This window comes from Alosa sapidissima, chromosome 9 (assembly GCF_018492685.1).
Source record: "Alosa sapidissima isolate fAloSap1 chromosome 9, fAloSap1.pri, whole genome shotgun sequence".
Lineage (NCBI taxonomy): Eukaryota > Metazoa > Chordata > Actinopteri > Clupeiformes > Clupeidae > Alosa > Alosa sapidissima.
In genome coordinates, this window is record NC_055965.1 from 12966670 (window position 1) to 12981669 (window position 15000).

At 40.6% G+C, this 15000-nt stretch overlaps 2 protein-coding genes across 4 annotated transcripts in view; one reads left to right on the top strand and one right to left on the bottom strand.

Moving 5' to 3' along the window:
• The window catches only part of sorcs3 (sortilin related VPS10 domain containing receptor 3), a 211801-nt gene that overhangs the window by 36519 nt on the left and 160282 nt on the right, over positions 1 to 15000 (top strand). The gene's annotated exons all lie outside the window — the stretch shown is intronic.
• Positions 7383 to 11280, bottom strand: LOC121719758 (piggyBac transposable element-derived protein 4-like). The gene is made up of 3 exons (XM_042105501.1): positions 11176 to 11280; positions 9463 to 9686; positions 7383 to 9288 (listed from the first exon to the last, which is right to left on the bottom strand). The coding sequence occupies exons 2-3, from the start codon at positions 9684 to 9686 to the stop codon at positions 7623 to 7625; spliced, it is 1890 nt and encodes a 629-aa protein (XP_041961435.1). The 5' UTR covers positions 11176 to 11280; the 3' UTR covers positions 7383 to 7622.

Genomic DNA, 15000 nt, shown 5'->3' on the forward strand with positions numbered 1-15000 from the left:
ATATTACATGTGCAGTCTCATTCATTAGGCTATAGGAATAATTAGGTAACTGTGACGTATAATCACATATATATACTGTGATGTCTCTTAATGAAACAGTGACACGATAAAGGCTGTCATTAACTCTGTCTTGTGTGCATGTGTGTGTGCGTGTGCGTGTGTGCATTCAGACACTGCTAATGTCATTTCGGATGACAAGGAGGGATTTAATTTGGATGGTCCTCATATCAGGTGTCTTGTCAGCTTGATTTTAGACACACTTATTACAGAAGCACCCAATCTCATTTTCATTTGTCTCTCTGTCTCTCTCTCTCACACACACACACACACACACACACACACACACACTCCCCACCCATCTCTCTGTCATTCTTTCGTTCATATATTTAATTGCAGTGTGTGTGTGAACGAGATGTAGACACTGTGAATAGACACTGAGAAAACAATGTCAGCCAGTATTAGTCGTGTTCTGGTATTTCATTTCAAAAGGGAAGTGGGTGAATGTGTGTGTGTGTATGTGTGTGTGTGTGTGTGGGGCGGGGGTTGACTGTCACTACCTCTCACCTGTCAGTTAGTGGGGTCAGTGAGGAAACTCATTTGTTTGCATTCGAGCTGCACTGATCCAATTTAGATTGTCACTCATTTTTAGATAGAATTGAAAGAATATGAAGCATTGGAAGAGAACCATATGAAAAAGTTCAGGCTCTGAAGAAAGAAAAAAAAAAGCCTAAATGCCTCCCCTCCTTTTCCATTTGAGCAGACATTTCCAAAAACGAGTTCCAAATTCGTGCTTTTTCTCCCCACGAGGGATATGTGCTCTCAGAGGCGGGTTAGCTACCCTCGTCGAGACCTATTTTTTTTGGGTAAAATAACACTTCAGCTCTGACGCCGTCTGCATTCCGCTTGGGGAGAATGTGAACTTCCCAAATGCAATGTGATGAGACTGGGGGAACGCAGTTACTATACCACTGAATGAACAAATGTCAAAAATGATTACATTTCAAATAGCCATTGGGCACCTGTTATATCACGCTAACCTTCACTTCCAGAGACATAGAATTATCCCCAAAAAAACAACAGTAAAAGAAGTGAACAGTTGACTTCCCTGCATTTAAACATCGAGGAATATATCTATCTCTTAAAGAGTGTGAAGTGTCAAAATGAGATTTTAATAAACTGTTCAAGGACTCTGTATTGTGAAGTTCTGAATGAAAAAAGCCTGTGTCCTCAAATCCCTTTAAAAAAGGGGTTTGTAATAACCCTCAACTATGATATGCACATGCTAATATATCATCGAGATATAATATATTTCTTTTTTCGAGGACCTGTAAGGTATAATACAGGCACATGAACTGATGTGTTCAAAAGACACCAACCAGACAGCCAAATCGACATGGCAAGAGCCAGCCAGACAGACAGACAGTGAGGACTGTTAGCAGATGGAATAATAGGAGAGAGATTGGTGTGAGCAGATTGCATGGCGGCGGGTGATGGGTGAGATGTCAGAGTGGCCATTTTCATTGGAGGCGAGCGATGAAGAGGAAGATGAGGGCCTCCAAGTGACAGCAATCAATCCGGCCTAGCAGTCTCATCAGCAAAGGAGGGGCATGTGTGTGTGTGTGTGTGTGTGTGTGTGTGTACGTATGTCTCTCCGCCTCTGAAACAAAACAGGTTCATTGCCAGGGGCTGGACAGAGGGTGGCAGTCAGTGACAGCAACACACATCAAGCCAACGCTAAGGAGACGAAGATAACATTTGAGCAAAATAGCAGATGAAGATGATGTTAGAGAGAAAGTGAGAAGAGGGGGCTGGGGGTGGGGGCTGAAGTTGGGCTGATGAGAGAGATGCCCAGGGGTAGAGCCCATCATGGTCAACAACAACAGAGGCACACATACACACACACACACACACATACCACCACCAGATTTCCATAGTTATTTGTGCGCAGTGATGTTTGATGTAAGAAAGCCTGTTTCAAAGAGAGAGAAACTTGGTAGGAGGTAAACTAACTAACTAACAAAATGTTGAGCTCTGTATACGCCAATGACCAACTCCAACTACGCGGTCAAACTAATTGGCATTCACATAACTTTGTTGTGACTTGTTACTTTGTGGTGTTTCCCATAGAGTGAAGAAGGGAGAGGGATAGCTCAAAGCATATTGATTCTAAGCTGATATGTGCGCACACACAGATACATACACAGATACAGATACACACACACACACACACACACACACACAGATACATACACAGATACAGATATACACACACACACACCCCAATTTAGGAGAGATGGATATATAAGATAAATAAAGGGGAAAAAAGTCTGAGAGAGCAGTTAAGGATGATGTGAGGGTGGAAGGTGGAGGAGATCAGTGTGCTGAGGCCTTGGTGAAACGAGAGAGAGAGAGAGAGAGAGAGAGAGAGAGAGAGAGAGAGAGAGAGAGGAGAAAACAAGTACCAAGAGGACTGTGTGAAAAATACAGTCATTCGAGTGGAAAGCCCTCACTTAATCAGTGTGCAGTCAGTGCTGAATATCATCCTTGTTTGTTGGCCTGTTTTTGTCTGTGAATATCTTCCTTGTTTGTTTGTTTTGTCTGTCTTAATGATCGGATGAACCTATCTGCTTCGCCACTGTGTTGCATATGTTTCCACCACTACAAAGTACTACCTTGATAAGGACTCTGTTGTCCCTCTTCCTGTAAAAGATCACATTGTTGAGTAATATGAATTTGGGAAATACACTTTTGGGTTTAAACTTTACTTGGATAGTGTGCTGACAGAGACTTCCAGTTTAGTATGTAAAATTGTTGTTGAACAATTACTGAATATCACCATAACCTAATCCAACCCCTAACCTTAACCTGGACCATTCATTGTAGTTCACAAAGTGTCAACAGATAGTTTGTTGATAATCTAAGCATCTGTGGATAGTCTGTGGGCAAGTGAAGTGTGACTGTAAATACATACCTGTATGATGTGCCCATGAAGGTAAGAGAAAATGGATAGTGTTCGAGGGAACAGAGTGGAGAGGGAACGTCTTTATATCAGAGGTTATTCCTCGAATGGCCAAACATTTCGAGGAGTGGGCGGCAGAACTAAGCAAAAAAAAAAAAAAAACGGAAAAAAAAAAAACGGAAAAACAAAAAAAACCTCTCAAGCTCTGGAGAATCGCTCCAACAACTCCATCTGTTTCCCAAATCCAATGGATTTGACTCTCAGGGAATGTGTGCAGAAAAGCCATGGCGACACTGATGCCAGCGGCGCAGCTTTTTGTTTTTGAAGCTTCCAGCCCTGTGTCTCTTCTCCTCCAGACCTGGCAAGGTGTTGTGAAAGCCAGACACACATAGCTGAGGTGTGAAGGGCTGGCTGAAGTTGGGTAATGTCTCTTTTTGGGCTCCCGATGTCTCACACATGCATTTACTCGGAGAGCTTTTTGTGACATCCAAAAGATTTCTTGACGGGGGGAGCCTGCGCGTGCTGCTCTGGTCGGGGTGAATCCTGGGAAGCCAAGCTCAAAACTGACCCCAGGTCATGTTCTGATTTCACTCCCCATTTCTTACCCACAGATTTTATGTGAACTCTCTGCTATTCTATCCAAAGGGAGGCCAGAGAAGCTCAAAAATAAAATGGTAAAAAGATCTTATCTCTCTGCAGTCCTGAGATCAGCCATCTCATCAAGTGTGTGTGTGTGTGTGTGTGTGTGTGTGTGTGTGTGTGTGTGTGTGTGTGTGTGTATCTGTATCTGTGTATGTATCTGTGTGTGCGCACATATCAGCTTAGAATCAATATGCTTTGAGCTATCCCTCTCCCTTCTTCACTCTATGGGAAACACCACAAAGTAACAAGTCACAACAAAGTTATGTGAATGCCAATTAGTTTGACCGCGTAGTTGGAGTTGGTCATTGGCGTATACAAAGCTCAACATTTTGTTAGTTAGTTTACCCCCCACCAAGTTTCTCTCTCTTTGAAACAGTCTTTCTTACATCAAACATCACTGCGCGCAAATAAATCTGGTGGTGGACAGTGCTATATACTTTAAAGTACCATCTCAGTTAGGGGATGAAAACATCAAATACATGGAATGTGATGGTGGGGCATAACCCCTCAGGTTTGCATCTGAAGCAAGTATCCATTGACGATCAGCTGTGCAGTTGGAGGGAAGATGCAAGGATGGCAGGCAGTATAATTAGCATCAACATCGCAGCAAAACACGGCCATGGAGGGATGAGTGCCAGCGATATATTCTTGAAAGTGGGCGTACTGTACAGTTAAGGAGACAGCAGGCCAAGGATAGAGCCCTGAGGTACTCCAGCCTACTGAGGTTAATGAGTATGAAGAACCTCTTCAGGAAGCGATGCTAGCTCCGTCAGCCAGGGAGTAGTGTAGCCAGCAGGTAATGATGAACAAAGCTGAGAGTGTAGCAAGTTTAATGATTGTTGGGTCTAGTGAGAGCACTTTCAAAGTGCCCCCTACTTCTACCACCCTTATACAGAGAAGATACCACCCGTGGGCCCTTTGAAACTTTGACTCTTGTTATGATAAAAAGCAATTATAGCACTGTACATGCATGGCATAAGATGTCTACTCAAAGTTATTCAGCAAAACGGAGGATACTTCTGCAATGTATACCCATGTAAAATAAAATATTATAATATGATGGTTTACCTTAAGAAATAGGGATGGATAAATTGATAGGTATTTAAGCAGACAGATGAATGGATGTGCAGAGAGATGAAATACTTTATCTGGTTACTGTATTAAGTTGCTCTTTTTCTATATTCTATGAAAAGTGAAGCTGTATTCTGTATTTTACAGTATTGTGTTACATGCATGTCTATACTGAAAAAGGAGAAATGGTCACAAGTCATTAGTATACATACATTGTGCCAGACACATAATAACACACACACACACACACACACACACACACACACACACACACGCACACACGCACACATTCCCAGTGCATTAGTCAGAGGGTAGTGCTATTGTCTGCAAAGTGATTAAAACAATAGCATCAAGTCTCATCAAAACTTCTCGTAGCCGCAGGCTGTCGAACTCTCGCATTTGCCTTTTGTCATTAGCCTTACGCCAAGAAGACCCCCAGAATGTCACCCGGCAAAAATAAATAAATAAATCAACAAGCCAACAAGCCAGTGAATAAATAACAAGCCAGCGGATGCTTGTCGACACACAAATGGCCAAGTTGTCCGGAGACATTAATGTTAACTGTGCTTCACAAGGCTGTTTAATCTACATCCGATAGTCTGTCAGGGCTCTTGTGTCATGTGTCACTTCTCTGACTTGAGTATCGCTGACATAAGGGTTCATGTTTTTAAGAGAGACACAGAGTAATACTGACAATGAAGTCCAATCTTTTAATTCCTCCCGGTAGTTTAGCGTGTACTGGAAGGAGAATGGTGTTTGAATACTGTGCTGTTTTTAGCCCAAAATGGACGCCATCATTAAAAAAAAAAAAAAAAAAAAACATCAAGTTGCCATCCACTGTTATGCCAATAGGGTGTGGATTGTTGGCATTTTAAAGGGAAACTTGGCAGGATTTCCCCCTCTGCTGGAGAAATTGTGCATTATGCTATTTCAAACTGAAAAAGGTAACAATAAAGCACATGGATTTGTTTACAAGCTAGCGAATGGTTAGCATAAGTTTGGCAGAACTATGTGGATGTTACAAGGTAAGAAACACGATTTAAAACGAGTTTCTTGTTTCTCACTTCTCTTTCCGGGACGGTAGTCTCAATGTTGCAAGGTTGGTTTGGGACGCTAGACGCAGTGGGGAAAGTCACCATTTTCACCGGAACCGGGTCATTTAACCATCCAAATGATTTCTAAACAGGTTTATTACGTTGAAATAGTTGTCAAGGTCCCCTTTAACACTTCCCGGTTCCCAAGATAAAATCCCTATGGGAAAATGTTTTTATGTTATGTCGATGAAAGAAAATGTGGGGCGAAACAAATATAAGCATTCCGATCGGTGAGTTAACCCTTTGCAGACCGCGCCGAAAATTCCATTTTTTCATTCTTGATGGCCTTATGGCACAAAAAGGCTTATTGTATGATTATGCTACATGACAGATATATAATTTATATACCATTGTAATCAGGAGAAATAGCCCTTTCAAATGATATAAAATATAATTAATAAGTTTGAGGTGAACATACATCATTTTTAAAAAATATCTTCAAAATTCAACCCCCAAAAACACAAAAATATCAGTTTGTCAAGATTAAGCTCATTTTTTCTCTAATTTCTGTTGTAGATAGAGAAAAACCTAGAGTGTATGAGGGATTCACAATTTTGTCCTCTACTCAGTGAATAAAACAGAATCAATGTGTCACCTTTTGTTTAAAAGTTATGATAAATTTATTAGAACTCTGCAGATGGCACAAAACATTCCGTTTTTTCATACTTCATGCACTCATGACACAAAAAGGCTTATTGTGTGGCCATGCTACATGCCAGATATAAAATATACCCACCATTGTAATCAGGAGAACTAGCCCTTTAAAATGGTATACATCATATCTACTAAGTTTGAGTGTGACACACATTGTTTTTAAACAATACCTTCAAAATACAACCTTAAAAAATACGAAAATATCAATTTGTCAAGATTAAGCTTATTTTTCATCTAATATCTATTGTAGATATAGTGTATGAGAGATAGAAAATGTTGTGTTCTCCTCAGTGAAAAAAACAGAATCAACTTATCACTTTTGGTTCAAAATGTATGATCAATTTTCTCATAACTGCAAGTTGCAGTAACGAGTAGAATTTTTAAAGAGTAGAATGTTTTCATTCTGATTTGAAATTCAACCCCAAAATACACAGATATATTGGTCATGTAACAAAATAAGTTTATTTAACCATCTAAGTATATTGCATAGCTAAATATGGTATGTTATACTATACTCTTAAGAGCCAATAACATTTGTGAGTGAGGAAAGACTAAATGTGAAGTAAAGATTAACTGATGGTGAGTGCTTCTCCCTGTGTATACTTCTGCTACAAAAACAAGAATAAAGAAAATACACTGACACATGTTAGGTTTTTGTAAAGAAAAAAATTCATTTTATTTAGAAATGTATCAATGTTATTAAAATCACCAGGAACCCAGATATATCCCCTAAATATTTAAAAACAAGCAGCAACTATTAGAACTACAAGAGTAAGAAGACAATATATAACAAAGTTCCAAGAAAATGCTTTTACATGGATAACAACTTCATAATGAAATGATTTGAAGGCAATTAAACTTAATATCCACTATATATATATATATATATATATATATATATATACACATATACATACACACACACATATACACATACATACATACATACACACACACACACACATTAACATTTAAAACTTTACAAGTAATTGAATACACTTGACAACACTTGTATACAAAATATGTAATTAGATTATATTACATTTGAACCCATGAACAGAGAACAACAAAACTGTGGAGAAAGAAGTTATGAATCACAAAGAACTATGTACAACAGGATCAGGCCAGTAGCCTGAATAGACAGAGAGACACACAGACACACAGAGGGGGTTGGGTGTGCTATGACAGTAGACACAAGAGACCTAATCTCGAAATGTATCGCCTTCAGCCGAATGATACTCCAAAAAACAATTCCGCTCGCTAACAAAACAAAATCTTTTACCATTACACTCTGGGGCATTGCAACCTATTTTAGTTTTCCTCTCTATCCTACATTTTTTGTAACATACGCAACAGTTTTTTCGTGACTCCTCAAAAACAGTAGCATGAGCCACATGAAATGACGACGACGACGGTGAATCATAAGCGGTTTGAGCTGCTGAAGACTGTGACTGCAGCAATGCATCTACATGAATCCCTGCCAGCTGACGAGCTAGATTTTCCCTAAAATTTATCTGACTATACCTTTCTAAGGTATGTCCTGATGTTGCATTAGAACGTTGCCAATCCTGAAATAATAGGAAACTATTGACAACAGCAATGTCAACAAAATGGAAGAAAAGTGTTTTCCACCACTTCTGTGTTTTACGAAGTACGCTATATGCATTTATCATTTGATCTGACCTATCAACACCGCCCATGTGTTGATTGTAATCACTAATTATGGCAGGTTGGCGAACTGCTACTTTGTTCCAAACTGTATCCTTTCTTACTAATCTTTCGACCTCTGTGTAATCATTAGCATTGTGGAAATTGGACAGGCACGAGACTACACGTGTGTCCTTCCACTGAACCACTAATACATCTCCCTCTATCCTATCCCACCTCATGTCCCCACGTTTTGACGTTCTATTCCATAACTTTATATTTTTAAAATGGTCTGGAAATCGCTTGCGATTAACCCTACAAGTACCACAAGCATTTAGCCCCCAACCCCTAAGCTTGATCATAAGAGCTGGGGATGTATAGAAATTATCGAACCAAACTGTGTGACCCATGCCTTTAAACGGTTGAACCAGCTCTTCGACAACTTTAGACGCCAAATCGGTTACACGCCCATCACGACTACCTGTGTAAACATTAAAATCTAAAGTATAGCCTGAATCGGATGTCGCAATAACCCACAATTTGAAACCCCAGGGTGTTGGCTTTCCCTTCATGTACTGTTTGAATCCGGATCTACCTTTTGATTTTACCATGCGTTCATCTACACTAAGATGTTTGCCGGCCTGATAAAGTTGCTGACATTTAGCTTTGAGGTGGTCCATTAAATAACGCAATTTCCTAAGACGATCACTATTGTTTTCGGTTGTTGGATCTACAACATGCAGAGCTGCTAACAAAGCCTTGAAACGATTCCGCGACATAAACATTTTGGCCCATGAACCCTGAAGAGACTTGGTTCCCCAATATCTCCCAACATCAGGGAGAGAAGTGAGTCCCATGTAAATCAGGAGCCCCAGAAACCTGTAAAGTTCATCTGGAGTCACTTCATCCCAGCCCCCTTTACGGTTGGCATATGACGGACTACTCATAATGAGTTCCCACCCTTTAAGGTTTGTAAAACCGCAGATATCAGCGACGATGGCAGAGGTGAAGAACATCATAAAAAAATCAACTTCACGCAATGTTTTTGTGGCTGTCTGTACAGCTCGCTGCACACTTCCTACATCTAAGCCTAACGGACGACGGGGTGTAAATGCAACAGCGGTTGGCGTCCCTGTGTCTGTGTCGGTGTAAGAGGGATAGGACACGGTGTCAGAGAAGCGTCTACGCTTTCTACCTGACATGGGACCTGTCAGGGAATGGCTAACCATACCCAAAATAAATTGTCATAAGAATGTTAATTAGAGATGTAAATATAAATGTAATGAAACTATTACCACTATAAGTCATTATTGTAATAAGTAATACTCTTGTAACAACGAGAAATGTGCACACGCGCAGTTGCGCACGCACAGGCACACAAACAAACATAATTACCCAGCTGAGGATGACGGGAGATCACTCTCCTCCTCTTCCTCCACATCGTCCTCGTCCTCATCACCCAGTAGCTGGCTATCCAGGTACTCCTCCTCTTCGATGTCCATCCCTTCATGATCTTCGAGGTGATGCTCCCCGATGACCTGGAGCTCCTCAGCGGTCAGTTGTCGCCTTCCCCTGAGTGACCCCAACAACTGTGCGTACTGGCTCTTCTCTCCCTCCATCTAAAATGATGAAGATAAAAAAAGACAAGCCTGTAAATAGGTTGCTTGGTTTTTTTTGTTATACATAATCTGAATCACCTATAACCAAGACCCTTTTCCCTAAAAATATGGTCACTGGAAGGCTGACTGATTGCTTGGAGAAATAACATTAGCCTATGAACTAACTTGAAGCAAGTTAGTGTTAAACCCTAGGCTAAACATTACATAGCACACCAGCTTGCAAACCAACATTGATACAAGAAAAGTTATAGGAACGTCAATACAAAATATTGCGCATCTCCACGAGGAGTAAAGTAAAAGCCAGTTGGAGTCCCCAACGTTAATTAGTATCACCATAATATCATTCAATTGATAGTCTAAAAACTAAGCAGTAGTTCTGACAGATTTATCACAAGTCTTCAGTCATGCATTCATTAAAAAAAATAGCCGACCATAAATCACAACCTTGCGTTTATACCATCGACACGATCACGTCGATATGGATAGGTGCATGTTTGATAGAAATAACTAACGTTAGCAAGCTTACCAACTTGGCTGCAAACAACTGGAAAATGTGGTTCATATTTCAACGGAATAACAGGTTTATTTGTTAATAAAATACCAATCAGGTGTGCTTGACAACGTTAGGTGATATAAAGCATTTGAGCGAAACTGATCGGGAGGACGCGTCGGGCAAGTCTGAACCAAACATAATTTCTGGAGCAAACGTTAACGCTAGCTACCCAACTAACGTTAATGAGTTGCTGTACCATTACCTGACATGCCATTTCGTTCAAAATGTAATACATCTCAAAAGTAACAGTCCTAGTAGTTGGCTTATCCTGCTTTACATAGTTATCCCCCAACATAAAACAATAGCCGACAATAAATAAAAACCTTGCGTTACGTTATACCATCAACACAATCGTCACGTCTATTTAGCACCGTTTATGTTTGACAGATAACTAGCTAACGTTAGCAAGCTAGTTCTAGACAACTTGGTTGTAAACAACTGGAAAATGTGGTTCATATTTCGACGAAATAACAGGTTTATTCGTCAATAATATACTAATCAGATGTGCTTGACAATGTTAGGTGATATAAAGCATTTGAGCGAAACTAATCAGGAGGACGCGTCGTGGGCAAGTCTACAGAACCAAACATATTTCTGGAGATACCTAACCTACAGCTAATGTTACTGAGTTGCTGTAGCATTACCTGACCGGCTATTTCGTTCAAAATTGAATTCATCTCAAAAGTGACAGTCCTTGTAGTTTGCTTATTCTGCTTTACATATAGTTACTCCCCAAAAAACATTGGAAATAATAACAGTTTACTAAAGATAAGTTTGCTAAAATACTAGCAATCATTACCGCTGAAGTGAACACAGACGCAACCTTTCGGTCATACATACACGGTGCAATTACTGGTAAAAATGGCTAAATAAAAACGATTTTGAAGTAATAAACTGGATAGGTGGTAATAATAACACATAACTATACTTTCTTACCTCAGTTGATCCACCAGTTTGTCCTTCAAACGACGTTAAGATGTATGATGTATGATGACAGGCAGCGTTGCTCCTCCAGATGCAGCAGGCAGAGTGACATTTCAACTTTGCGTTTTCTCTTCAAGTAGTGAAAAAAATTCGCGCCACAAATCCCTTAACCAATCATATTACTGTAAAGCGTATGATGTGACGTTTTTGAGGAAGTTTTCATTGATAAAATTGGTTGGGTTATGGCGGAGTTATTAGACTGAACGTCATCGGTACTGGGGTACCGAAATTAAAGCGTGCGGTCTGCAAAGGGTTAAATGTATTTATCATTAGATCTTTTGTAAGGAACTGTTGTCTTCCAGTTCACTTCCACACTTGACACACCCAGCTGTAATCAAGAGAGGAGCTATGAGCATCTGTGGGTTCAGTACCCGAGGTCATATGGGCAAATGTTATAGAAACACTTAACAACGTTGCAACAAATGCAGTTTGTGGCAAATAATTCTGTTTCAATAAACTATATTTGCATTTATCCTGTGTGAATTGTGAGTTAATTCACCCCCTTCCAGCCAATACATAATTAAAGAAATACATAATTTATTTTTGCACATTATCTTTTTTTAATCAAATGTTAGCAGTACAACGTAACCCATACAGAGAGTACAAACGTGTTTTCTGTTATAAACATGAACAAATACAAAAGTGAGATTGTTCTGCTCAGTAAGACTGATGGCGACTGATACAGCCCAGTCTCTGTCCAATTCAGATGCTATTTTGGGTTGGTGCTAATCATGCAGTTAGTCCTCTTGATGTGGAGAGTTAGCTGGTACAGCGACTGCTTACTGTGCCCTTGCAAAGTATTCCTCTTCAGTGCTGGTGGCGATGAGTCGGTGTGTGTGTGTGTGTGTGTGTGTGTGTGTGTGTGTGTGTGCGTGTGTGTGCGTGTGTGTTTCTCAGAAGACGCCTGGCACATCATTGTTCTAATGAGCTACATACAGACAGATCACTAAGTGTTTTTGTCCTTCATTTGACTTTAGAAAGAAGAGGAAAACACACACACACACACACACACACACACACACACACACACACACACACACACACACGCACACACTCACACACACACATGCACACACTCACATGCACACACTCACACACAATGAACAATGAAGGGAAAAAAAACAACTGTTCAAGACCAGCTATTTTAAGGACATGTTTTAACCAAATGAAAACAAGACAGAAACAGATTTCCACTCTCCATTTTCTTCTTCATTTCTTCTGTTTAGATTGTGAGACAGGTGACATCTCCCAGGGCAGACCAAATGTCTGTGGAATGTGCTGGGGGATAATTTCACAGCTATTGTGTTGCTACCCGCAATGAGCGCCATCAAATCCGATTGAAATTAGATTCACCAGACAGTTAGTGCAGAATTGAAGGCTACACAGAATCCCACAGGGGATATATATGTCACTTTCAGCCAACCTTTACTGTATATTTTTGTATGGACCTTAATGGACTGTTTTTGTCAAGGCTGTTGTCTTAAAATGGTGACAGGTACAAATTGAAGAGGAATACTGTTTCCTATCAACTGCAGTATAATACTTAGGTGCAGAGTTTAGGAAAAGTTTCCCTTATAAGTGGGTGGAATGATAAAACAGATGTTTTCTTTTTTGTTAAAATAAGTTAGTGCACCAGCTTGGATTAAAACAATTATGACAGGTGCAGTAAGTATAATAAATATGCAGTGCCCAACTATGCATATCATCCCATATTAACGATCCGAAGGTGCCATCAAAATGCCATCAAATCAATTCTAGCTGGAGATTATCCCAGAAAAATGTCCCCAGACATTTGTATGTTTTGTACTTCAGTTGGTGACACTTGTCTGCATGCAGTATCAAACACACAAGGGACGCTGGCCTGGCTGGTTCCGCTGAGTCGTTCCTGTTTTTTTTTTTTTTTTTTTTTTATTAAATAGTGTGTTCCCAGTGTGCGACTACTGTTGATGTTATTACAAAAATGTTGGGAGTTGTACTAGGCGGTCTCCGTGGAATATCATCAGATTGTTTTTTTGTTTTTTTTAAGGATGTCAAAGTATTGTTGTCTTTTCCGTGCCAGTGGTTAATTATTTAGACCAAGAAATGCTCAAGTGAACAAAGTACATTTGTCTCGGCAAACAACAACAACAAAAAAAAGGCAAACAACAACAACAAAAAAAAGGCAAACAAAAACTCAACCAAGCATGTTCTGTGAACTCCCTGCTGCAAATTGAGTATAATATCTGTGAACCAAAATCATTGTGTACTCTAACGGCTCCCATTGCCTCTACAGCGCTTTTGTCAGCAAACGTGTGTAAAAAAAGGTTGAAACTACACCAGAGTGCTTTGTTAAACATGATATGTGTGAAGCTCAACACTTTCGAGGTAGCAACTCGCAAAGCCCAGACTCCTGTCAGAGGTTGAGATATTTCAACACTTAATATTTCCGACAACGACAACAGGTAGTAGTAGCTTTCCTCAACGTCTCAGTGAACATGATTTATTTAACAGTCTAATAATCCAGAGCCACCGCAGACCTGTACTGATAATTCAAGTCAACTGTTTGTCCTCCTGAACTAGCCATAGGGGCTACCTGGCAATGGGATCAGGAAACGAAGGAGTGCACGCACATCAGAGGAGTGCAGGTGCTAGACCAAAAAAAGTAACTGAGAAGAAATAATACCTGGCAATGGCCACATTTTCCACCATGACTAAAACTCATCTTCATAATGCCATTCTTCATGTCATTTTTAAAAACTAAAAAACAAAAAAAATCACAATTTGCCAGGTGGCTTGTGCAGAGTAGTCCTTAGGATGAATATCCAGGCCAAGAACCCAGGGGAGTCACAGAACGTGTTTTTTCTTCCCACATGGAGACACCATATGGCATTCCAGTTGTGAGTGGATTTTTCAGAAATAATAATAATAATAACAGTTCCCAAGTGATGGATTGACCTGTGTGTCATGGTAAGGGGGTGGGGTTGTAAAAGCACCGTAAATAACCACATTAAAAAACCCATTATAAAATGAACAAGCCGTTCAGATTTCATCCTTTTTTATCCTTGAAGGCCAGCATATAAGAAGCACCTCACCAGCAATGTGAAACGGCTGTTCAAAAGAGGAGAAGGCCAAAGAGAGAAAGTGAGAGAGAAAGTGAGATTGAGAGAGAAAGAAAGGGAGCGAGAAAGGGAGAGAGAGAGAGAGCAAGAGAGAGAGAGAGAGAAAGAAACAAGTCTGAGATGCTTGAAGGGCTCCAAGGTGGTGTTTTAACCCACTAGAGTTATTATTCATTCTCCACCATAGGGGATGTTCAGCTCCAACCCTGGCACCTTCCCTCCCTCCCTCCCCCCACCTCTTCCCTCTCTTCACTGGCGGTCCTCCCTGGTTGCCTGACCTGCATGGTCAGGTTCAGGTCACGGTTGCTGGCTGGCCCCAGCTCTGTTCCCTCCGCCTGATTCCAGGCTCCTGGTCGCCCCCACACCCTGGGTCAGTGTTAATGTGTGCCGCAGGGATGGAGAGGGCGCTGGACTCTGGGACTGTGTTACTGTATGCGTGGTGCGGAGATGGAGAGAGGGCGAGGAGGACCCACCACCGTGTTCTAACAGGGTCACGTGGCCGGGATTTAGAGTGTGAGGAGCTGAGTGTTGCTGTGGAGTTGGCTCGGTCAGGAGAAAGAGAAAGAAGGGAAAAAAATAAAGAAAGAAAAAAATATGAAGGAAAGAGATTGAATCTAGAGTCGAAATCCAGATGGTATTTCACATTCGAGCGGCTAAAATACAAGCGCTTCCATTTTCTGAC

Coding starts and splice junctions, on each gene's coding strand:
- LOC121719758 (XM_042105501.1), bottom strand. CDS start 9,686: ATGGAGGGAGAGAAGAGCCAGTACGCACAGTTGTTGGGGTCACTCAGG. Junction 9,289..9,462: donor CTCCCGTCATCCTCAGCTGG/GTAATTATGTTT, acceptor GGGTATGGTTAG/CCATTCCCTGACAGGTCCCA.